Below are 25,590 nucleotides of genomic sequence, written 5' to 3'. Positions count from 1 at the left end.
TTGGAGCAGACTGAAGTAATCAAGTCTGTAGGACCATGGTAATTACCAGCTCTAGCAGCCTCTCGCATCTCATGTATCAGTGTTCCTGTGCTTCAAAATAGTGGTGGGGGTGCTTAAACTAAAACTTGTCAAACGAGCTTTAGCTCAAGTGCCCCCACCACATCTTTGAAGTGTGGAGATGTTGATACATGAAATGTTGTGGCGCTAATTAAAGCACTGCCCCCCACCCTTGGAACACATGTAAAAGTGCCCTTGAAGAGGCTCCCTCTGCATTAGCAACAGTTGTGGCAACAGGTATCAGCAGAATTTTGGCTAACAGTCCTTTGATTTGAACATTTAGGGAAAAAGGTGGATAGTTGGGAACAGTGATTCAGAAAAATTCTGTGGCTAACTGGCTGGGGTGTCTGCAAGTCTGCACCACAACTCCTATAAAAAATGACAACAGTTTAAAATGCAGGCTTGAACTCTGATGCTATGTATCAGAGCTGTGCAAAGCTTTGGATCATGATTCAGATTCAGAGATGATTCGGAGGCTGAATCTATGAATCTGAATTGAATCACGAGAAGCTTTAGGCTTTCTGAATTGATTAGGAGCTTTCGGATCAATTCAGAAAAGATTTGGAGATTCAGCCATAGGGTATAATGGGGAATCAATGAAATATCTATAACTTTGTTGTCTTTTGGCTGATTCAGATGAAACTTGCAGGGATGGCCTCTGCTGAGAGCATGACACGTGCCAGGTTTCAAGGTGATAGGTGCAGGGGTTTCTGGGAAACTGCATCCCAAAGGTCTGAAAGCAAAACTCATGTCACGTGCGTGTGTTAAGGGGTCAAAACTGCAGGGATGGTGGCTCTTACTGAGGCCACAAAGCCTGCCAAGTTTCAAGGTGATAGGATCAGGTGTTTGGGGGATACTGCACCCCAAAATCTTGAAAGCAAAATGCATGTCACGTGTATGTGTTAAGCCACAAGTGTTAAGCCCTGGCTCTGGGTGGCTGCTGCCAGCTAGGAGCCCGGGCTGCTCCGAGCAGGCAGCTGGGATGCTGCAAGCCCTGCTGGGAGCAGCCTGGGCTCCAGCAGCTACCCAGAGCTGGCGTGCCAAGCCAGCTATGGCGTGCCAAGCAAAATGGCCACGTGTGCCATGCTCAGTACACATGCCAGGGGTTGCCAACCCCTGCACTAGGATGTTAAGGGAATTGGGACTTATTTCAGTGAACTCAATATGAGTCCTTCAGTTGCCTTCCGTGGGTATTAGACCAAATCCTTTGTGCACCATTTATTTATTTTAGATTAACAAAACAACATATATTACCGGTCAGCCAAAAGATATAACCACAAAGTAAATGATAAAACATAACTGGCTCTATAGTCAGAATATTGCTTTAGGGGCACTGCCTATAGTGGGAAAAATATACTGACACACTGTAAAAAGTGGCCTTGGATTTTAACATAGTCAGGACACCAAGGCCCTATACAATAATAAAGTATTGATGTAGGAAAATAGTGGGATTGTTTGATTGCATCTTATACAATCTTTTTTCTTGTTTTGTTCCAAAATGTTTGGATGATGTTCTTCAGCAGTTAACATATCATTTTGACAATTAGAAAGAACTAAGGTAAAATTCACCTAAAACTGTCCATCAAAGGGTGCATCTACATGCACAACTGATGTGCCTTAAGGTTACTGTACATTAGAATGAGGCTCAGTAACCTGCACCCAGGAACATGTCTACACATTCACCTGCATCGGAAGCAAATTTGCTCCAATGGCCATATCCAGATGAGCACAACTGTGCAGTATGTAGTACTGCAGACATGTCTGCAACACCACATATTACACATTCCACTGTTCCCCATGCTGCAAGGTAGCAGTGAGGTGGAGCAGGGTGGAGATGGGAGCTGACCCCTGGATATCCAGGGGTCAAAAAAACCTATGTAAAAAAAAAAGCAGAGTGGTGCATGTGGGGGCAGTGCATGCTGCTCAAGATTGGAGCCTGGGTGGCCAGAGCCATGCTCTGGCTGCCAGCTAGGCTCTAAGCACCAAAATTGCCACTAGTGCAATGAAGACTGTCCCTAGGGTGGGGGCAAATCAGGGCAACTTCCCCAGGCCCCGTGCTTTGGGGGGCCCGGCAGAGCAGGGGGGAGCAATGGCAGTGCAGAGCTGGGTGGACTGGCGGCTCCACGTCCAGCCACTCGCTACCCGCCACCACTCGCTACCCCCCTCCCAACAGCTTCTTTGGGTCCAGGGCCCATGGGATCAGAACAGGGGTGGGGCCCCACATGGGCTGATTTACCCCAGGGCCCACACCCTGCTCGGGTCAGCTCCAGGTACAGCCCCAGGAGTACCCTAGGGCCCCAGATAAGGCTGTTGGAGCCAGCCCAGTGCTGGCCCAAACTTCCCCTACCCCATCCAGGATAATCTGCCTTGCACCAGAGGGTATGTTGCACAGGCATTCACTGTGGACAACAAGCAATGGCAAAAGGTGTCCTACTGTTAGCTGTCCTCCCCAGGGAACTAAACGATCATGCTTATGTGGACATGGCCAATGGGAGGGAGCAGTTGAGTCCAGGGTTGCTCCAGCACCCCTGCAGCAGCCAGGGGGAACTCCAGGCTCCCCCAGTACCAGCTCCCAGCTCATAGGGGTTACAGGGGTCAGATCTGAGCTCTGGGGAGCAGGGGAGAGCTGTCCTAGAGTGGTAGACAGCTCCCAACTATGTGGAGCTTATAATCACAGCCCAGCTCAGCAACATTGGCTTGGGGCAGTGGTGACACATAGGGGTGCATGGGGGTGCATGTGCACTCCCTAAAAGTGCTGATGCACCCCTTGAACAGATGCACTCTCCACTTAGGCGATGGGCCTGTGCCCCCCCTGCAAGCGCCAGCCAGGGAGTGAGAGCACCGTGACACTGCCAGAAGCAGCCGAAGCCACTTCTGGAAGCAGCTGCAGCAATTGGCCACCTCTCAATTGGCCGCCTTGAGATTGGCCTCAAGGGGACCCCCACCCCGGGTCACTGACTGGTTGCTGGGGGGGCACATGTTCCCCTGACTAAGGCAGCACCAGTCGCCCATGGTTTGGGGCAATGCCCTGTGGCTGAACATCACCAGGATCATGAGATTTCCTCTCACTTTGCTTCCTTAGTGGACAAGGGAGCTTCCTGCCCCCAGTCCCAATGCTGCTCAGCTCCCAGCTCCCCCCAGAGGCCAGAAGCTGAGCATCGCTGGGATGGGGCCACTCTGTGTGCCCCCACAGCACCAAGCCAGGGACAGAGAGATTCCCCAGCCCCTCAGCCCGGCTGTTGCCCATGCAGCACACACCCCAGTCAGCTCTCACGTCCTCCTGCCTGTGCCTGCGGGGAGCTGAGCAGTGCCAGGACTGGGGGGGGGGCAGAGATGCAGGGGGGTTAAGAAGCACTGGGACAAGGACTGGCACCAAGGGGACAGAGAGCTCTCCTGTCCTCTCAGCAAACAAAGCAAGGGGAGAGCTCAAAGTGCTGCTGCTGCTCAGCTATGGGGCACTGTCCCAAGCCAGTGCCACGGGGCTGAGCTGCCTTCCCAAGCTCCTCACCAGAGCCATGGACCATCACCTCTCCTCCCTCCCCCATGGCCTCCTGCTGCCTAGGCTGACTGGCAGCAAGCTGCTCCCAGTCAGCGTTTACACCTGAGCTAATGCACAGTAGTTAATGCATGGTAATCTAGTACCTGTATTTCTTGGTACTAGCAAATCACATATTAGCCTAATTTACTGAGCAATAAGGCCCACACTTATGTAAACAGTGATGCTTTTCTATGCATTAGTTTAGTCTAATGAGCAGTAAAGTGTCTCATGTAGATGTACCCAAAGTATAGCTAATGTGCTGAGCAAGTATCCAATGCAAGGTGTACCTTTGGGCTGCCTGCAGAGCAGGTTTTTTTCCCTATTTTTTTACTTGCTGACAGAAATTTAAGTCCAATGAAGAGAGTATGTCCTGGATTGTAAACATGTCATAATAATAAAAGTCACAGATGGACTATTCTGCCATCTGGTCTTGCTCATACCCAAAGCAGGGCTGTTTCCTATAACTTGTTTTCCGTTTTCCATTGCTTTGACCAGTCTAGTTTTTCATATCTGAAACAATAGTGCTTTATTTTGGGAACATTTATACAATGTAGTAAAACTTCACTATAATGATATTTTCATGGAAAAACACAAACTAAGGTTTTCCTTAAAAAGAAAAAAATATCTACTCATTAATCCTGTTTATATCTCCTTCTACTAGTGATACATAATTCTTCTTTCTCAAGATGACTCAAATATATTCCTATTCCAGTTACATTTTCAAAAAATATGCACCAGTACTGATGCTAATCCACATACACACACACATACACTATATATATATATATATATATATACATATATATATATATATATATATATATATATATATATATGCATGTTCTTCTCTTAACTCAGTATTTTGTTTGTTGCTATTCTTAAAGGGTCTAGGCTAAAGCATGGCTCCCAAATTCTGCTGAAAAAAGCATTACAGAGACATCAGGTAATTATTGACAAATTACAAGTCTCAATAAATAATGTCTATGATAACAAACATTATTATGCAAGCACTAGTTGTGACTTTGTGACTCCACATTATCCACATAGGCACCCAATATGTCTATCTTAATATCAATTAGAAATTGTCTAAGAAGCTGGGGTTTGATTTGGAGCAGATTTCCTGTTCCTTCCAGTTTTGAACTTTAGTTTGAAGCATATGTCAGATATGCTGGATAATCTACATTTCCACTGTATGCGCCACTTATTTTTATTTTTAGCATATTATTTAGTCTTGAAATAACACTCCTGCATAAAAGATTAAACCCTTCTAGTCATACACAGAATATTTTATAGGCAAAGATAATGCAAGCTGTTTATGTGCTCAAGCATCTCCTGTATGCTAATGTAAATATGGTCAATGGTCACTCCATAGATCAAATGAATTAAAAGTTGGCTTTCAGCCCCATTTCTCATCTCTTCTCTAGAAGCTGTGCCAAGCACATAGTAACTGGATGCAAAGATATAGCCCTAGGCTTCTAAACTATGATCTATGATTCAGTGCCCCAACTTATTCGTTCTTTGGACCTTGTAAATATTAGGGCCCCTAGACATGTGCAGGTAAAGGTGTGACAGGATCTAATCAATGAACCAGACAATCATACCTCCTGCCATGCCACACATGTATGTCAGGAGGCGTGATTGTGCATTTGATCTCGTCATGCCAGTGCAGAGGGAGCCCAATCCCAGGCTCGCCCTGCACTAGCAAAAAGCAAGCTTCTACAGCTGAGAGCCCCTTCAGCTGAAGGGGCTCCCAGGCACAAGGGCACTCCAGGCTCTCTGCAGCTGAGAATCAGAGCAATCTCTCAGCCTCGGGGTGCATACCATGTTCCCTCCAGTTGGGAGATGGTAGCAGCTGTGATCTCCCTGCTGCCAGTGGCTCCATGCTTCCTGCAGTTGGTAGATCACAGCTGCTGTGATCTCCCAGCTGCAGCGATGCATGGAGCACCCCCACAGGTGGGACATCACAGCTGCCCAAGGCTGGGCACACCTGATGGCTGCTGTTACCCAGAGTCCTGCAGCTGTCAGACATTATGGAGGCTGAGAGTCCCCTCAGCTGCAGGACTCCCAGGCCCTGCTGGGCATGGTGCAGATTAAAGCTGGATGGCTACCAGCTACATAATTAGTACACATTTTTGAGGTCTAACTTCATAGCTGGTTGGACCTTTGGCATGTAGCTGGTCTCAATTTAATTGTGCAAATTAACCAGTTAATTGCACAATGACTGTTCCATGTAGAGGGGGCTTATACAAGAGGTTCCAAGAGTGATATCTTCTGGGACGTAAACAGACATCAGCACTAATTTCATTTAAGAGTCCAACTGATGGTTCAATGTCAGTTGAGATATTCAGATGTACAAGATAATGCAACTCAGCCCTGAGGATATTTAAACTGCCTCGTACCTTTTGCTTTTTTAGTCTTTATGTAGAAATATATTTGGTTTCACAAAACTGTTGAAAATTTCTTCTTAGATTTAATTTAAAATGTGAAAACTGGTAAAAATTCCTTTTTCAGTTTCCCCAAAATTGACCATGTATTTGTTTAGCTCATGTCACTGTTAATCTATCCATATCTATATGATGACAGGATCAATACATAAAAAAATATGTCTTTATCTCTATGCATCTTTACATAAACATTAATTGATCAAATAATTAATTGATCAGTTTTCACTATTATTAGAGTATTAGATAACAATTAGATTATTCATTTATCAATCAATATTAATGTTATATAGAGAGAAATCTACTACCAGCCTGTGGCGCTTGCACTCAAGTTTGAGAAACTGATTTATTTTTTTCTTTACATGGAGATAAAAATGAAAAGAAAAATATCAGTATTAAATTCAGCCGCTGTATTCTAGAATGAAACTCAACCTTACAATTCATCTGTGCCTACAGTGCTTATGAGTTACAGCTGTCTATCTGTCTTCAGGCATAATTTGACATTTCACAAAAATCACTGTAAAGCCTCCATGGATTTTATACTAGTATTCTTGGGTTCAATAATTTACTTCACAGAGGCAAACCAGCAGTTCCTCTTTCTTTAACTTACCACACAAGTGTTCACAAATCTAAAGCAGGAAACATATGCACGTATGGGTGGACTGAGTCAACATTAGCTTAAAACTAAACTAATTTATACTTTCCCTAAGGGATCAAATAGAAGACAGAATGTTCTCCCTCCCTGTTTGTGGATTACACAGCATGACCAGTATAAATAGATCAAGGGCATGGAGGTAAGCATTTACCTGTAAGGGAAAGGATAATACAATATCATAGGAAAGTGTAAGTAGGTTTGATTGGTGCATCTTGAGTGCCTTCAAATAGGACATGAAAAACTCCCACTGACCTTAATGGGAGTTACACTTGCTCTACGGACAGAAATCAGATCCTCTAGATGCCATAATCTTACTAACTGGGTTTGGGTCAGGATCATGCATTTCACTGGATAGAATAAACTTACTATCTGGATATTGCAATAAAGGTATAATACAATCTCACAGCCACTCAAAGCATAGTTCATTTTTTTTTGTCTGAACATGCCAATTGTTTCTCTGTAAACCATTAAAACTTGAGCGACATGTGCTTGGGACTTCTTTCTGAAGCTTTTTAATTCATTATAGCTATGGAAGTATGTCTATTGTTTTTCTTTTAATAATAATAGAAAAAACCCAGACCTATCATACTTCTGCAATTTAAAGCTTTTCATCCTTTAAGATAAAATCAGTGAGACCTTTTCATTGGCATCAGCGGGCACCAGATGATTTCTCTAACATGGCTTCCAGTGGTTAATTGTCTGTTTCCGTCTAAACCAACTACAGCAAACAAACATGTTTAAAAAATCTCTTTCAACTAATACCAATTGTCAGCATGTCTTTTTCCCTGCCTAATCTGGTTATAGTTCTGTTAGTCAAGGCTTTAGAAGTGTATGCCACTGGGTGATCATTTTACAGGATAGCTGCCAAACCAACTGAACTTGCATCAGCTGAAACCTCCGGCTCTTTGTTAATCACAAAATATTTCAGTACAAATGCTGGTGTTTCAGCATTTTAATTTAAGAAGCTCCTCATAGAATTCCTTGCCAATTTTCCCAGTGCAGTTCTTTACCAGGTTCAAGCACCATTACAATTAATGAGTTTGATAAATATGTTAAAATGCCTCTGAGTCTTTCTAAAAACACGAGGCCAGAGGTACAAAGAAATCCATGTTGCAAGCTTACATATATGTGACACAATTAGGGTGCCTGGCACTGGCACACCTTAACATACCAAATTATTCTCATGGGATTCCTCCTAAAATGGTAGCAGTGCAGTCACATCTGTCCAGCACTTCAAGTGGGCTATCAAACTGATAGATGGTATGAGTTGGCCCACCCCACGTGTATTAGGTCACTTGTGGTTCCAAACAGATGTGGTCATAGTACCCCCTGTTTAGGAGAGGGCATCATATCTGTGAGACAGCCACTACTAAGCCAAGTGAGTTGCCAGGTAGACATAGCTGTAGGCTCCTAGAAGTGAGTCAGGATCCTAAGCTTCCTTATTCAATAAATGGGAGAGTTAATTACCTAGGAAGGGGATTTATATCAACCAGCACTACTGTATTCTAGCCAATAGGAAATAGTAAAGGGAAAGGTACATTTGTAACCCTGTCTTTCTCCTAGACATAGGTGCTAATCTGCAGTTTGAGTTAGAAGCCTTTGTGAGGCTGGGAGTCAGAGCACAGATCCATCCTGGATTCAGATGCCTAAGTTTTCCCTTTGGGTAAGAATTCTTTTAGAAATCAAAGGTAGAAAGCTGAGATCAGTGCCTACTTTTTATGCACCTATTAAAGCACTTGCCTAAATGGGTTTAAAGATATGAAGTGGACACCAAAATGCTCCTTCGTCCAAGACAGCATCATTTTTAGGCATCAAAGTTGCAGAACTTTAAGCATGTAATTTACTACCCTGGCAAAACCGCAGGCACCTGAGAACTCATAGTCACCCAAACAGAGCAGTGTAAGAATGCAGCCGGGAGGCCAGAATAGCTGCTGCACACAGGGGAAGTTGTGACATCTGCTAAAATTGCACTTCAGACATGCCAGCCTTTTTATGGATTTAGCACTTGGTGTTTTGGGTACTTCTACAACTGCATCCATCTTTCCTAAATTCTGTCAAATTCCTGTAGCAGTATGTTTTCTAGACAACTAATTTCTTCCAGCCTATTCTGAAATTTGTCCAGTTTCCTGTGGTGTGCAGCAAAGTATTATACAACAACTGTACTGCAGTCCATTATCACTCCAAATCAGGAACTGAAGTTGAGCAAATTCACCTTGAAATAAGAAACACTTTCCTAGCTGTGAGGCTAATTAAACATATTGGAACGGTTTACCATGGCTTGGGGTGGATTCAGAATTGCTTGGAGTGTTTAAAATGAGATTAGAGATCCTACTGAAAGATATGCTTTAATCCATCTTCTAGGAGAAATTATATTGCCTGAGTGTGCAGGGTTGTGATAGCCCCTTCTGTCACAAAATCTATTAATTGTCCTCTTCATTTCTTTCCTACATTGGCTTTGGGGAGAACATGATTGCCTAGATTTTCACCTATACACTTAAGACTGTGCAGTTTTTCTCTATGACAAGGATAATAATTAACTCCTCTGTTTCAGGGTTTCATTCACTCAAAGAGTAAGGAAGGACTTTCTTGCCAACGTGCAACTGACTAAATTGTCTTTGTTTCTTTCGTTCTTTCTTTCTCCTTCCTCAGACACACTAGAGTTGTCCCCAGACGAAGACTGGATCCTGGACCGGATGGACAAATCCCTGTTGTGGTACAAAGAATCCTCTTTCTGAGTTATCTGGCTTATTTATCTTGCCCACATTCTGAAAGTTGTAGTTGTTTACTAGAACTGGGATCAGAAACAATTTTTCCCTCTGATCAAATTAGCAGGGACTTCTGGGGCTTTTCACCTTGCTCAGCAGCATGAGGTTTCCAGTTCATCTGCCGGGATCTTTTTGGGCTTTTCAATTTATTTCATTCCCTAGTTGCTGCAGTAGCCTCAGGCAATGATGGACAAGTTTCCATTTGGTACTCCTGCAAGTTTAAGCTTGCAACTCAAGTCTCTTTTCCTGTTGCACCAAAATTTAGTTGGTTAAAAAATAAAAAGCTTTGGACTAACAAAAATCACTGGGACCAATAGGTTATCTGAGTTAAATGTAATGGCCTGCAAGATACAGGAAATCATATTAGATGATCAGTATGATTATATTAGATAACAGACCCTCCTCGTCTTCAGCTCTATGAAAACTTCAACTTTGACTATGACTTCCATATCCTCCCAAACATATAACATGGCTCTTTATTAAAACACCATATGCTAAGACAATTTTAATGTCAAATTGCTTAACACATATCTACCAGAAAGGAAGCAGAAGGGGTTGACTTCTCTTTCATGTAAGACCAGCCAAAAAACTTTGGCTTCCAACCAGTGCCACTAAACACCAGGGGATTTGAGAGGACTGCAACCTGTGCCTTTATGCTCAACAGGATTTTTATCATTGATTTCAATCAGAGGAACATCAACCCTTAACTTCTTTCTCATGTTTAATTCCAATAGGAAAGAGGCAGCTGGCTTCAATTTGTCTCCAGAAAAACTAAACAAAACAAAACAAGGTGTACACGTGTTCTCAGAGGGAACTTATCTTTAGACCCTTCCCCTGGTCAGGTGACATGGGCTAAAAAATATCTCTTTCGCATATGGCAAAATGCCCAATAGTCACTGATTGCAGTGACTACTGTAACTTTGCTCTTGTTGCCCAATTTTTTCTGACGCGTAAGACCCAAGTGTATCTTTATATGTGTGGTTCAGTGAACTGGGCAATTTAGGACTCTTGAGTGATAGGGGTCCAATCAACAGCCGTGCCATAAACACATTGTGATTCTTTGGTCAAGTTACTAATAATTGTCTGAATGAATACAATGATGCTTTTAAAATACTTTGTATATAAATAAAGTGATTGACATATGCTTAATCACATCCCCTCTCACTCAACTGCATGAGAGAACTGGGGAGAAAATATCCAATATAGAATGCAGAAGTTTAGCATCCTTCAGTTTCATTGCAACATCAATCCCTCAACAGCATATCAGAATTTCTATCACAGATAGGTAGGACACTTATTGGAAAGCATGATTTGGCACACATTAATTTGGTATGCAGCAAGTATTGTGATTAATTTTTGTTTGTATGTATCACTTCGTGTTGTATAAATACATCTGTGGCCTTTTACATTCCAACAATACTGTGATTTAATCACTAGCTTGATTTAAATTGGGGGCACTGGAGGGTGTCAGAGCAACGGGCATTGCAGCAAGAAAGCCAGAACATTTTCAGAAATTCAATAGCATTAAATATCCATTGTTGTTGTTGTTTTTTTCTTCCTTGCCTGTTATTTGTAGGTTTGTAAAATTATAATGTATGGTAATGAACGATGTTGTGATAAGCATACTAATATTTGCTACCAGTGCTTGATAACTGTAGTATTATGTATTGTGGCTGCAGGCTGGGGAAACAAGACAATGTAAAACAGAAAAACAAAACCTAGATGTCAGTTTGGCATCCAATCAAAGCTGTCGACTTTTAACCACTGCAGCTGCCTAGGCTTCGGTTAACCTCTCATTGATCTCCCCAAATAGGATTTCATCTAAAGCACCAAATTAAAAACTGAGACTGAGGGCTGGTTCTCTAAATTGAAAAGTGCACAAAATGAATTGTTGGCAAACACACTTGGCAGCTTTCAGCCTTCTAATGTTTCTGATCTCAGTTCTAGTACTAGTAGCCAGGGGGTTGGTTTTAGTGGGGCAAAATATAAGGATTATTTTTTACCCCAGTTTGGAGCAGTGTATCACAAAACACCAGGGAGTATGTTGTTAATAGATTTACTGTTTCTGGCAATGGAATGGCATAATGAACAAAGTACAGTGGAGATCATTGAAGAAATAGCTTGCAATAAATCCCTGTGATCTGCAATATGCTGTCATGCTGGAGAACACTAGAATAATGGCAACACTTTTCAACCCCATTCATTTTAGCTCCACATTGCTTCACAACTGCTGCAGTCACACATATATGCTCTCTGTATGGACAACCAAAGCCTCATAGGAGTTCAAGGAAGATGTGGATTAGTACATTCTTTACAAGACTGTTCTATGTAGCAAATCCTCTAGCTCACAACATGCACATCAGAGATGAATGACAAAAGACAGATTTGGTTTAATTGGGCACTGATAGAATTTCCCCCCTTCTTTTCTAAATTTACTTATTACTCATCTCCTCAAAACTTGAATATCAGTCAATCCTCAGATACATTTACTTAGCTATCTCAGGAACCAGTATAAGTTCCTCTCTCCTTTTTTCATTAACAATAAGTGATAAAGAAGGTACTTTTCTGTTTCTTTTTTTTATGGAGATGAGAGAAATTTACAAGAAGAGCTAACATCTCTAGGTCACATATAGCTGGAACCTTAAACCAGAAGGTAGAGAAGGAAGCAAGTTTAAGAGTAATGATATAATGATTGCAATTGATGCCCCTTAGTAGCAACATGTTAGAAGCAACATAGCACCAGGCACCAAGTGATGTTGTTGTTAATGCAAAATCAGTGGGATGGCTTCAAGAAAAAGAGTGTACAGGTTTTCTGGGCAAGGCCGAGCCCTTGGCCTGATGATTAAAGTACTTTGTGGGGAAACAAGAGACACAGGTTCAACGATGTACATGACACTGTCCTACAAAGTAAAATAGGATTTAGCCCATAGTGTCACAACACAATGGGCATGTCTACACATGCTATTAATATGTAGTAAACTTACTGCACAGTAAAATGCTACACAGTAAGCTTTCCTTGGCAGGGTGTCTAATAATGCACCCCTCGGGAGCAAATTTTCCTGGCAAGAGCAAATTTGCTCCCAAGGAGAGCAGTTCAGTGCAGGGCTATGACCTTGCTGTACCCCGCTACAATCACACCCCAGTGGTTGGGGCTCAGGGCTGGAAAGCAGCTGCTCAGGAGAAGGGAGTTTCCCTGCCCCCTGCTGTCTTCACTGACAGAGAGCAATTTGCAATTTCTCCCAGTCAGCAGTCTACACATGTGCTGTTAATGCACATTTAACTTAGTCACTGCACAGTTAATTTACTACCTGTATTTACAGGCAGTAGGCAACCATGCAGTAGACTAATGTACTGCGCAGTAACTGCTGTGCATGTGTAGATAGTGACACCTTCCTGAGCATGTCTACAAATGCGCATTTACTATGTAGTCACCAAAATTACTGCTCAGTATGGGCATGCATCTATGTGCATGTCCATACTACACAGTAAATAGGCAATTTGGAACTAAAGTTAGTCCCAAGTGCTGGCAGCTGTCGGGACCGAGGGGCGGTCTAAGGCTATGGCCAGTAGCCCGGACCGTCAGGTGTGGTTTTTCAACGACGGAGTAGAGTTAGGCACGGAAGTGTATTGGTTTTATAAAGAAAGCTTTACTTACACTGCCGATCGTCACAGTGCAGGGAGGAAACTTGCTTGAGTTGCAGTTGCAGACAAACAAACACAAGTGAGATCTCTTCCGAACCGCACCGAACCGAGATGAGTCGTCGATATACGACTCCACGAGCGCTTTTTCACATGGGGGATACGTCAAATTACACTATGACAAGGAGTGGCTAAGAGCTGATCAGGCCTCTCTGTCCTCCTCCAAGACACACGCGGAGTTTGCTAGGCTCCACAGCGCGCTCAGAGTTCCCCACGAGGTGGTTGTGGAGTCCTCCAACTTGGGCGGAAATGCTCTTACCTTTTATACGGCTAGCGAGCCAATTGCTAGCCGCCATGTAGGAATAATTTAGAATCAGCCAATAATGGGGTACGAATTTGCATATGTGTGGCGGGAACTCTTTTGCACCAGGGATTTCTCTCTGCAGCTGAGAAATCCACCGTGCAAAGAAAGCTCCATGTGACAGGAAATTTCCAATGTGCCGAGGCACTAAAAATCATTGGGTTATGACAGCAGCCAGGTCTGGCTTCAACTTGGGACTAAAGCAGGCTTCTCTGACCTGGGACAGTTGCCTGCACATGTAGACACCTGCCTATTCCCACTTACTACACAGTAATTTACTGCACAGTAAATTTAAATTGGCATAAATGCACATGTAGGCATACCCACTGTGCAGCAGATTAGTCTACTGTGCAGTAAAACATCTCATGTAGACATGCCCAATGGCACAAAGTTAATTTGCTGATGTGAGTGCCTCAAGTCCCAAGATCTCCTACCACAACATGATCGAAGTCGTATGCAACATAATTAAAGGAATTGTTTTTTGTGTGCAAATACTTATTGGCCATTGACGTTTTTCAAATAAAAACCAGACTTTTTAAATTTGCAAAGTAGCTGTCCAGGAGGAATCAAAAATGCCATTTTGATATTGTGAATCTCACTGTTCAACTATGCATTTGTCAATGCTGACACTGGACACACTGAAAGTTTTTCCCAATTTCAGTTCTGCCATAAAACCCTCTGGAACATGAAAACTGTTCAGACTACCAAATAAACACTCCCTCAGCATATGTGTTTTGAATACATACACGAAACATCAGCTCATCCGCAATACTTGCTCTTCTTCTACTAAAATGGTAAAAAGCTGACAATCACATTGGCCAGACACGAGTGATTTCTGTTTTATAATGACATCACATAAAGTTAGTTTTAAACATCCTGAAGTCAGAATCAAAGATCACAGTATCAGTAGGTCATCTGGAATGCATACTACTGAAAACAAGAAAAATTCCCAGTCGCAAAGGAAATTATTCAATACCTTAAGAAACATTTGCTCTGCTCCTTTTATCTTTTGTATGTAAGAACACTCAGATTTTTCAAAAAAAAAATTCTATCTGCCTCTTCAAAAACAGCATCTGTTATTTACACACACACATACACACACACACACACACACACATATGGACATACACATTGTACGGATACATAAATGATAGAAACATAGATATGCACTTCAATTCTGTTTAAAAATAGTAAGAAATTAATTTATAATCATTACATCTATTATTCTTTATTTAATATGTGTTGCTACCTTTATGTTCCACTTCATTAAGAACTAAGTGGAAGATAAAAACCAACTTTGTATACCAGCACAAACATATACTACATCAAAACCAAGCTGTTCTAAAATGACTGAATCTGTTTTAATATTGAAATACTGTTAATATATGCACTTAAAGCATTAGGGCTATCTTAAATATACATGACAGGGAGAAAATTATATCAAAGAATTGTTTAAACACCCCCTAGAAGTTGTTTGTGATCTTACAGTATCACTAAGGTTATATTTGCAAAAAATGAATAGCAGACAATTAAAAGAAAACATCCCATGAGGTTTTTTGGTTTTTTGTTTTTTTTTTAATGTAGTTTTCTCTGGTGCCCCTAGGGGTTAGTAGGGATTGCTTTCACAGAAGAACAGGTGAGGCTGATCCCCTCAACCTCATGTGCCCAGTTGTAACCTGGGATTCTGGAGGCCAGAGTGGAAGGGCTTGGGGGATGCCTTTCTGTAGACAGGCAATGTGCTTCCATATTAGTTCCATATCTCCAATGATTTCCAATACTCTGACAATTCCTGCAGCTGTTCCTTAAGGATGCTCCTTAAGATTTCTGCAGTTCTGAGGGAATGGAGGAGGAACAGCCTGATGCATCGGGGGAAAGATTTTTTTCAAGTCCAGTGAAGGACAACAGGCATCCTCTCTCAAAGTCTGCCTAGTTCCCTTCGATATCCCAGAGAAGATGCTAGGCTTATTATTATTGCACCAAGGCACAAAGTAGTGACACAAATTTGTGCCACTACTGTTTGTGCTGCTGCAAGCACATGCCCCTGCTCATCTGGATGTGGCCTTTGAGTAGAGTCCTGCATACTACTACAGAGAAGCAAGTTTCAAGTAGCTTCAACCCCCGTATATTCTGGAGCCAGGCAAAGCATGTCTTTCAGCATTAGTTTATGTCCTCAATTATGTTCAATGCACCCAAGGGCCCAAAGCCTTACCCTGCCTGACCCTGAGCTGCTGATAATGACTAGTAGCAAGTACTGAAGGGAATACATGGTGCTGCCTTCAAAAGCAGATGTGAGGAAATCTATACAACACCCACTGCCCCTTATATAGATTTTACACGGGAAAAATGTCTCAGAGCACTTCTGAACAGCCCTGCAGCCCACAAAGGGAACAAGACTGGAATAAAGATATTTAAGGGGGGGGGGGGGTTGTTTGTCTGTTTGTTTGTTTATTGTGTTGGAAGTATAAGAACAAATGCACATTTTGTATATGGATCACAGAAAGCTAGGATGGAATTAAACCATCACCTCTCTTCTTGCCTGGACACGATCTAAAGCAGCCCCTGACAGAAAAGAAGACATATATTAAAATGATATTAGTTAAAATATAATAAGGAACAGTGATAATTACTAGCATCGGGTTTCAACCTTTTATATTTTAGATACTGATAAGATCCAAATAGACACATTGCTATTTTATTCATTAATAATGAAATAGTCCCATAATAGTAAAGTGAGAAAAAAGCATCAAGGGATTCAAAAGAGTAGACAGAAGAGTAGGAATCTGTATGTATTGAATTCAGTGACAAAATTCCTAGGGTTCATCTGCACTAGGAAATTATGGAATTTTTTTTAAATCTCAAGTTATCTGATATATAGGAAAAATTTGAGGTAATGCTACTGAAAAAAAGATAGTTATAGTTTTCACTTGTGTTAGCAGCTGAAAAGAAATCCTGGGTTCCTCCATAGCCTTCATCTCTACTTGTTGCAACATATGAAAACTACAGTTGTCTTATAATCACTACAGATTTACCTCAGGCTAATTACAACCTGCTTGGCTACCCTGGGTATAATTGTATCTTCTTTCTCTTAGTGAACACAGAGCTCCATCAACTTCAGTGGGGAAGGAGGAGACATTGAATTAATGTGATGCATCTTGATCATCCAAAGACAATCTCAGGAATTATTTCCTCCCCTTCTTCTCCTCTACCCATAATTAATATTATCTGCTACTGTCCTTGCAGCAATGACTGAAGGAGCAACAGAATAAAAGTAGTGACCCAAGAAAGAAAATAGTTTCTATTCATTCATTCATACCAGGCTAGATTTTGACTTACCTACAATGCACATCAATGTAAGTGCATGAAGAAAAATATGAGGCTCTCATTTATGCTTCTACATGACCTACCAGACACTTCATGAAAGTAGAAACAGGAAACATAACCTGTCTAATGTAGAAGAAATTGTTTTCCTGGGTTTTTTTTTCCAACATCCCAGAGCAAAGAGGAAGCAGGGGCTGGGATTTGCCTCAGGGAGTTTTCTGAAGCACAGTTCTTTCTGAATCTAGACACACTTAAGGGTATATACATGCCCATTTTAAATATACTGAATCCATTATGTATTCTGTTTTTCTGTGTACATGTACACTCTCACTTCACCAACACAAGTGTACATATGTAAATTGAATGAAAGGAGTGCTACAAAACTATATGGTGGGACAAGAAAAGATCCACTTTCACCCCAGTAGAGCATTTTGTTTTTCCATATGCCACTTCATGTGCTTCTGCCGTATATCTGTCTCGTGGCAAACATAAAATGGTTGGGTTCACTATCAATTACAGGCTGGAACAAGTATGATTTCAATTACAACAGGAGAGGAAAACAGCTGGGAAATCCCCAAGGGAAGTTGCAGGAACCAAGGGGGTGAATCAAGCATCAGAACAGTATGATGCACAGTACTAATTAGGGAGAAATGAAGTCAAGATATATAGGTATTTATTTATTTATATAAAAGAGCTTTAGTTGCTCTGCTTCACTGAGACCACATTCAAGGACGGGGAATAGACCTAGTTGGATGGCATCCATTTGAATTCATATTTAATTGATACTTTATAAGAATAGTTTTAATGACATCTCTAACCTAAAGACTAGTTTGCTTTAAAAATAAAATAAAATATCCCTAATTAAAAAAATTAAAAGCCAATGTCTTTCTAGCATCACTGAATTGCATCTGAATTAAATGCCTGCAATCAGCACTAACAGACACAGACAGTTAGGACTACAAGAGAAATAACATTTGTGACCATTTCTGCTATGGTTACTAAAGCTCTCCCTGTGTGTGAGCTTTAAATAAAGGACTTTCCAAAACATTTTTGTGGCTACCATTTCTGCTTTAATAATAACGTCTATAACTTTTTCTCTCCTTCAACCCACCTCCCCTTCCTCCACCCCCACCCTATGCCAGGAACATCTAGTCCCCATTACCTATTGTAAACATCTATGAGAACCACCATATAATAGTGGAAATATATATAATTTTACCTTCACCATGAATTCATGAAAGTCATTATCATGAAATGGCAATTAAAGAACTGGAGTATTCTCTTCAGTCTCTGTGCTCTTCATATTTAGATCTTACCCCATTCCCAACATCTGTGCCTCTGCTACAAACCATTCCTAAGCTTTGCAACCCTAATTCAACTTCTCCAAATCTTACCTTCTTCCTTAAAGCAGTGAAATTATATTTTTTGTCAGTTGTCACCAAATGGTTTTATTCTTTCTCTATACTCCTTTCCTCACATTCAGACTCCCCCAGCCACCCCTCCAATTAAGAAGAACACTATGTCACTCTTCCCAATACTGCATAGCACCTTACTCCATAAATGCAGATTTTAAAGCCAAAGGCAACATGTTGATTGTCTATTCAGACATTTTGCATAATCCAGCCCATGGACACTCACCCAATTATTTTTGTTGGTTGACCTATAGGATTTTTTTTTTTTTTTTAGAAAGACATCCAACCCTGATTTATACATTTCAAGTGATGGAGAATCCACTGTACCCCCTCAGAAAGTTCATGGGCAACTGGTGCCTCCTGAGTCGAGGGGGCACTTGCCCCCCTAGCGGCCAGTCAGAGACTGAGAGGGGTCCCCCCATGGTTGATCGCACTGCTTGAACTTCTGGGTTGGTGCAATCAGCTGTGGGGAACCCCCCACCCCAGTCAGTGTGAGCGGCCATGGGGGAACCACAGGGATCGCTTCTCCTTGTGCCCCCACACCCCGGCCAGTGCTCTCAGGGGAGGCACCAGCTCTCTCGCCTGCCCCCTCTGCCCATCACCTAAGCATGGAATGCTGGCTGCCAGGGGGTGTGCTAGCACTCTCAGGGGTTGTATGTGCACCCCCTACACATAGCCACTGAGTAAGTTGTTCCAAAAGCTAGTTTCCCTTTCTGTTAAAGTAAGCAGCAATAATGATATGAACAAAGTACTAACATGCAGCCACATCACTTGCTAAACTGTCAGAAAGCAACATATGCTTATTCACTTTTATTAGCATGATATAAATTGGACTCCCCTTGTCCACAAAGATATTCACACAGAGCTGACATAAGATATCATTCTCTAAACTCCTTTCCTCACATTCAAACTTCCCTCCACCCCTCCAGTTAAGAAGCAGAATATTTACCAATAATTGAATAGCACCTTACTCCATCAACCCTCATGCAACAAGTGACCATGTAAAAAGTAGCTGTAACCCTGCTGAGTCCTGCTGCTGTGATTGCGGACTGAAAATCCCAGAGACCTCAGGGGCAGCAGGAAGAGGAAGCAGTCCATGCTAGCTATGTGCCAGAGAACTATGCTCTAGCACCCCCCAGCTTCTGGCCTGAGCCACTGCAGGTATGTGGTTGCATTTCCTGAATCAAAAGTGAATGTCTGTCCAGTTGTTTCTCAGTTTAATCTCTGCAGCCTAGACTAACCTGCAAAGACTGAACCGATTCAGCCTTAGAATCACTGTCTGGTTAACTTTTAATGACTTATCATGTCTATCTCATACTTTCAAATGTATGAAGGCCATTTTTTTTTCAAAACGTACTATTGACTTGATATACTATAGTATTTCCATTGGAACCATTGCAGTCTATTGCATAAACACATGTAGGCATTTGGTTTGTTAAAAGCTCAATATTTATCAGTAGCTCATAAAGACTTTAACAGCCAATACAGATTATTTAGAACATTACCTACAAACACATTCAAAAACATGAAGTTTGCAAACTAAAGTATGCAGTAATCATACAATGTCCTTATTAAAGTTCTTCCCTGATTTTCTGTCCTGGCATGACTTAGCTCAACCAGAAGTTATAGACTTAGTTTTCTAATACTATCAAAGCTGTAGCAGAAATAATTGCTCACTGAAAGTTTCTGATTTGAAGAACTGAAGCAATGCTATATATCTATGTAAATTGCAAACTGAATATAAATTTACATTAGGATTTAACCTGTGAAACCTGCAAAATTTATAATGACCTAGGTGGGGTTTTCTTGTTTAATACAAATATGACTGAGTCCCCTTCAAAACATGTATGGTTGGATTCTGCCACCTTTGTTCATATTGACTGGTACTTAATTTTATAAGTAATTCTAAGAAAGCCAAAGGGTTAGGCTAGGCTGTGTCTTTACACAAGTAAGGAGCAATGCTTCTCAGGCGGAATGCAATGAATCCCTCTGCAAGGAATCCCTATTTCCTCTGGACCAAATGTTAGAGTAACTACAGAGCTATAGGACAGTCTTAATCACCTTATGTTTCAAGGCAGGAGTATGGACCAAGAACCACCAAAGTTTAATAAGATTATTGGCAGGAAATGACACTATTCAACAGGCCAGACTGTGAACCACATAATCCCAGCAGTGAACAGTTACCTACTCTGTTAGGAACCAAGTTACTCTGGTAGAGCACTGTAATATTAATTGAATGAGCAACTGCTCACCAATGGGGTTAATAATGGTAGAAATGGGCCTATAGCAATGACCTCCTTCAAACTAAAAAGAGAAAGTAACATTTATTCTTTTTCAAAACTGTTTTACCCATTTTAGCCAAAAGAGAAATCTTAGCTTTTTAAGTGTGTTTTAGGTTTGTTACAGGGCAGATCCTTCACCTTCTGACATGGATGGTCTAATATACCACTGCATTATTTCAGTTTTACATCAAAATGATGCTATTGAAATAAATTAAATTATGCTTATGTAAAACTGCAGTAACACAGTCACCTCTGTGGGAATTTTGCCTATCGAATTCAGTGGGAACAGGACCCAAAATATTTAACTTAAAAGTTAATATAAATATATATGTATGTATTTTATTTATTTCAGTGGATCTGATGTCTTACCACCCATGGTTTGTCAGGTACCCAAATCTCCCACAAGTACTTCGGCATATCTCCAAAATTCAGTGCCTAAAAAGCAATAATATTTTAATAAAAAGATGTGTCAATTTGAACCACAGATTTTCAGATATCCCGCCTCCCCATTGGCCCAATATTGGTAAAAAATAAAGCAAAAATGTGGACAAATCTCTGTTGGGAAAAAGGAAATATTCCTCTTGAAGGTTCACACTCCAGAAAATGTATATCTGTGTTACCAATACCAAGTGTTATAGCAAACAAAATTTAGTTTCTTAAAGTTGATTTTAAAACATTTCCTCCATTTTTCTACAACCAGGCAACAGATTTTCAAAACATCAGAGCAGGTTTTTATTGTTCTATTTACTAAACTATCAACTGAAATTGCTGTCTCATAATAAGAAGGAACTTAAAAAAAATGTAATGCACTATTAAGCTTTTTATTAAGATATTATTAATCAATGCTGTGACTCTAAAAAGCAAAAACAGCAGATCTTTAAAACTGCAATTAAAGTTGTGTTTAATGTGGGAGCATTAATGGATGTTCATGCTCTGTTACTAAGTGCTGAATATAAATAACACTACTACACAGTTCAAGTTCCCTTCTGGGTGAAATATAGGATCCCCAAAATAATCTTAACCCAGGTTTATGGAATGAAAATGGTATCTGTAGGAGAAAGTCAAGCTAGAAAGTTTGCAGAATCCTCAGTACTGAGAACTCCTTGAGGGAATGACTCAAAGAACTGACTAGCCTGACAACAGATCAGTAATGCCAAAGTAAATCTAAGCATTTTAAACTACAGCAGTTCATGTACATAATTTGAAAAGCAAAGGGAAAGCCAGAAATGTATAAGATCCCTGTCTCCCTAGGTGTTGTGTGCTGTTCTACTATTCAATAATTATTTTCTAAGGGGAAAAAGAAGCCCTTCTAGAGAACTAAGATTAGGTAAAGAGTAAGGTATGTGGAAAGTTGGATCAGTTCAAATCCAGTCTCTGCAGAATATGTTCAAATTCCAAAAAAACATCTTTGTGCACTATAGTCCAGACATTAGTATTCTGTTCAGAATTGTTTGCCCACTCCTTTATCATTATATGGTGAGCAAAACACCAGGAAACTTTACATCAGATGGTGCTGTTGCCCTAAATGAAAAACACGTCTTTTCCAAAGTAGTCCCAGCAGATATCTCCGATATTTTATGTGATCTCAGTATATTTGGAATGTTATATCACAGTTTTAAAAGCTCCCCACCCTTTGAAAAACCCTACCTTAAAAGCAGCAAATCCTCTTAACTATTTTACCTACTGGAAACATTCTCCTCTGATATCTGAAGTCAAATTTCCAACTAGCTTGGGGAGATCCCCTCTTTTCCAACTGGCATGTCACTTAAAAGAAACCCAACTTTAAACAAATAGAAACCCAGCTTTTCTGTTCTTATACTCTTTGAATCAAAGGTACTAGAACTCTCCATGGAAATTAATACAGTTTAAAAAAGGTAGTAAAGGCAACTGAGAATGAGTCTGAAATTACATATTATAGTTATTAGACATATTAGAGTTAACAGGTGGTAATTATAAGGAATGTCGGTTGATGTTAAGGTTAGCATGTGCTAGTGACTAGTCACACATTAAGGGTCAATACCCTCTCTAACATGCACTGCTCAGATCTGTCACTAGATGACTGGTGAGTAGGGGTGAGGCTAGGGGCAACAAACCTGCTCCATGTCTGCCAGGGCTTTCTGGCTCTAGAGAGGCAATAAAGGCTGGGGGAGAGGGCAGGAAGAATCTCTCCCATCCCCAATGGATCTCCCCCACTCCATAATCCTCTCCATGCCTGCCCCCCCCATCGTTCCTCTACTCACTGAATTGCCCCACTAATCCCCATTGACCTCGTGATTACTCCCCACACCCCAGGTTGCCTGTCCACCCCTGGATCATCACCTGATCACCCTGATAGCAATAGCAGTGATAGCAGGGGATGAATTTTCCCTCCCTGCTTTCTCCCAGTATCCCTGCAGCCAATGCTGCACCCGTGCATCAGTTCCAGCCATTCCACTTGGTTGCCTGGCAGCTTCTCACTCCCCTGCCCCTCCTGCCTACCCCACTTCAGTTGTTGGGTCTGATGGGGGCTGATCTTGTTGCATAGGCAGAATGGTTTGCAGGGAGTCTGGAAGCATGCAGGAAGTAAGATCCTTCCCCAGTCCTGCCTCTAGACTCAGGCTGATTGGGGCAGCAGAGTGGTGATCTGGGGTTGGAGGGTCAAATGGAAGGTGGAAGGAGCAACTGAAGGACAGGGACTCATCAGGGTGGGAGGATACACTCCTGCCCTCCTTTAAGCCCTTCTCTTCCCTTTCTCCTTAAGCCTCTGCTACCCAGATGTTCCAGCTGTCAGTCCATGGCTGTAGAGTCCTAGATGACAGCTTGCCCACCTGGGCACAGTGCTTCCTGGGATACTGGAAGACTGCAAATTGGTGATTTTATATAAGATGAACAACCAGAAGTTAACTTAATTCAAGCTAGGTAGCATAACTAAAAAATAATCCTCACCCAAAGTAATGTAACTTTAAGATTCCTAGGGGGCACTTAGCACTTATTAACAAGACTTAATTTGCAATCATTCAAGTTTTAACGGCTCTTAACACAGTCTAATTGTAATGTGTAATCTCACCCTGACTTAATATACACTCAAGAAGCAGAGATTTTTTATGGTGGTACTTTTTGTTGGATCGACTACATAGTTGGAAGAGTTAGACCAGCTTTTGAGTGGTGTAAGACACTGAATGCTTCTGCCTCTCACTGATATTTTGCTTCTTGTTGTCTTCCTACTTATGTGGGTACAAATCAAATGCAAATCAGCCAGATACAGTGGAATTACACTTTATGTAGAACAAATGCAGAGAGAAGAATTAGTGCTTTTGGGTCACATTTTGCCTTCAGATAAAAATAATAAGCAGATACAAATAATATTGTGCACTTTGATAGAACTGTTGTAAGCACATCTGAAGGTAGAATGTGGACCACATGAAACATTCCCTTAAGCTATAGAGGTGCCTCAGTGGCCAAAATGTTTGGTTCTTACAGTGATTTGAAAGGAAGCATAATACTGTAGTAAATTCAATAACAAATAATTTATGTGCTCTCTTTTCCAAGTAAACCATATGCTAAACCATAACAAAATAATAGCCCAGTAACACAGAACTAAGGCCGAATAGCATAACTTCACTGAACATAAAAGGCTTTATTGTAACCTTATAACCTGCACTGAGTAAGGGATTGTGCATAGCTGCATTTCCCTATGAACAGTCCCCAGAATAAATTGTGTCTCAGATTTAAAATCCTTCCCTTCTTCTCCTTTTGTTATGGAGAAGTGTTAACTTCCCTGTGGGCACTGACAGATGCACAGGTCCCTGTTTTAACTCATGGCGCTTTGCAGAAAGAGCCATGAGTTAGAGCAGCCCTCCTGACCCAACAGACATTTGCATATTGAGTTGTGGGGGGGAGGGAGAGAGGAGAAAATTGAGCCAGCTTGCCTGTCCTGTGATCCAGGCTGGGCTGATACTGCTTTGCCCCTCCCTCCCCCCAGCTCTCTACAGGAAGGGAAGAGAGAGGGAGGAGTGGTGGGGGGAGCTGCGAACTGGGGTTTGCCAAGTCTGAATTGAAGGAGGGGTGATGGGTGGGCCACAAGGCAGGAGGGCTCCAATCCCCCCACTCCCCTCCAGCTCAGGCCGGACAGACCCCAACCTGTAGCTGCTTCCTCCTCCCTTCTCCCCTCCCCCTTCCTGCAGACAGCACCAGGGGCAGAGCTGGACTGCATCAGCTGATAAACGGACCCTAAGGAACAGAAGTTCCCTAAGGCAATTCACTTTGGGGTGCCTTCATCTCATATCTCATTAGATGAGAGTTCATTTGTCATATGATTAGCCACTTTTAAAGTGCTATGCTGCCATGCACTTCTGTCACGGCATGGCAGTAGAGCAGTTTTAGAGGATTGGATCATGCGACAAATGTCACTTCTGTTGGTGCCCTGTGTGTCACTTCACTGTGTGCACCTAGCCAGCTACTCTGGCTAGCAGGGGCTGGGGGATGTTGGGGAAAGCAACAGATTCTCTTCCTGCCTCTCCCTCTCCCTCTCCAAACATTCTCCACCTACAGTGGGAAGCAGCAGGAAAATAGCTCCTTCTCATCCTCACCACCAGAGGTGAAATCTGGCTATTCTATGGCAGCAGAAGACAGGAGAGAGAGACAGTACTTGAAAATGAAGCACCTGTGACCAAAAAAATTACTTTTAACATTTATTTAAAAGTGGCAAATAATGGGATAATGCAATTCTCTTAGCAGAAGACAAGTCCCTTCACCTATATGTCAGAACTGGCAATTCTCAGTCACCTACTGACCTAATGCAACCCCTTGAAAGGTTGCTGTTGTCAGACAGCAGGTATTTTTCAGGCTCAGAATCAGGTTCACAGAGGTATTGAATACATCCAGTTCCTTCTCCAGAAGGGGCTTAAAAAGCAACATAATTTAAGGTATCATAAAACATGTAGGATTTGTATCTGCAAACCAGTACTATTTTCTAATCTTTTTCTCTCTGACTGTTCCTCTGTCTCATAAACTGACATCAGCAAAATCCTTCAATTGAAATACAGTCAGGCAATTCATTTCATCTAACATTTTCCATCTACAAACAGAAGGGTGGTGAGAATATCTTGGCTGAATATAATTTGGGTGGGGGGGAAGTGACATA

At 41.6% G+C, this 25,590-nt stretch overlaps 1 protein-coding gene and 1 long non-coding RNA gene across 6 annotated transcripts in view; one reads left to right on the top strand and one right to left on the bottom strand.

The window, feature by feature from the left end:
* Window positions 1–16,839, top strand: part of LOC109283467 (uncharacterized) — a 40,536-nt gene extending 23,697 nt beyond the window's left edge. The window contains exons 3-4 of the long non-coding RNA XR_002090629.2: window positions 9,341–9,404; window positions 16,546–16,839. This is a non-coding gene — a long non-coding RNA (uncharacterized LOC109283467). The remainder of the gene's footprint in view (window positions 1–9,340; window positions 9,405–16,545) is intronic.
* The window catches only part of PCDH9 (protocadherin 9), a 1,019,420-nt gene that overhangs the window by 583,919 nt on the left and 409,911 nt on the right, over window positions 1–25,590 (bottom strand). For 3 of the 5 annotated variants that reach the window (XM_059722410.1, XM_059722502.1, XM_019488561.2), the window contains exon 3: window positions 20,838–20,903. The exons of the other annotated variants lie outside the window; for them this stretch is intronic. In XM_059722410.1, the coding sequence (XP_059578393.1) occupies window positions 20,838–20,903 (66 nt within the window). The remainder of the gene's footprint in view (window positions 1–20,837; window positions 20,904–25,590) is intronic. 5 annotated transcript variants of the gene reach the window in all.

This window comes from Alligator mississippiensis, chromosome 1, assembly GCF_030867095.1.
Source record: "Alligator mississippiensis isolate rAllMis1 chromosome 1, rAllMis1, whole genome shotgun sequence".
Taxonomy (NCBI): Eukaryota; Metazoa; Chordata; order Crocodylia; family Alligatoridae; genus Alligator; species Alligator mississippiensis.
Note: the sequence above shows the minus strand (reverse complement) of the source record. Positions and strands in the feature narration are given on the sequence as shown.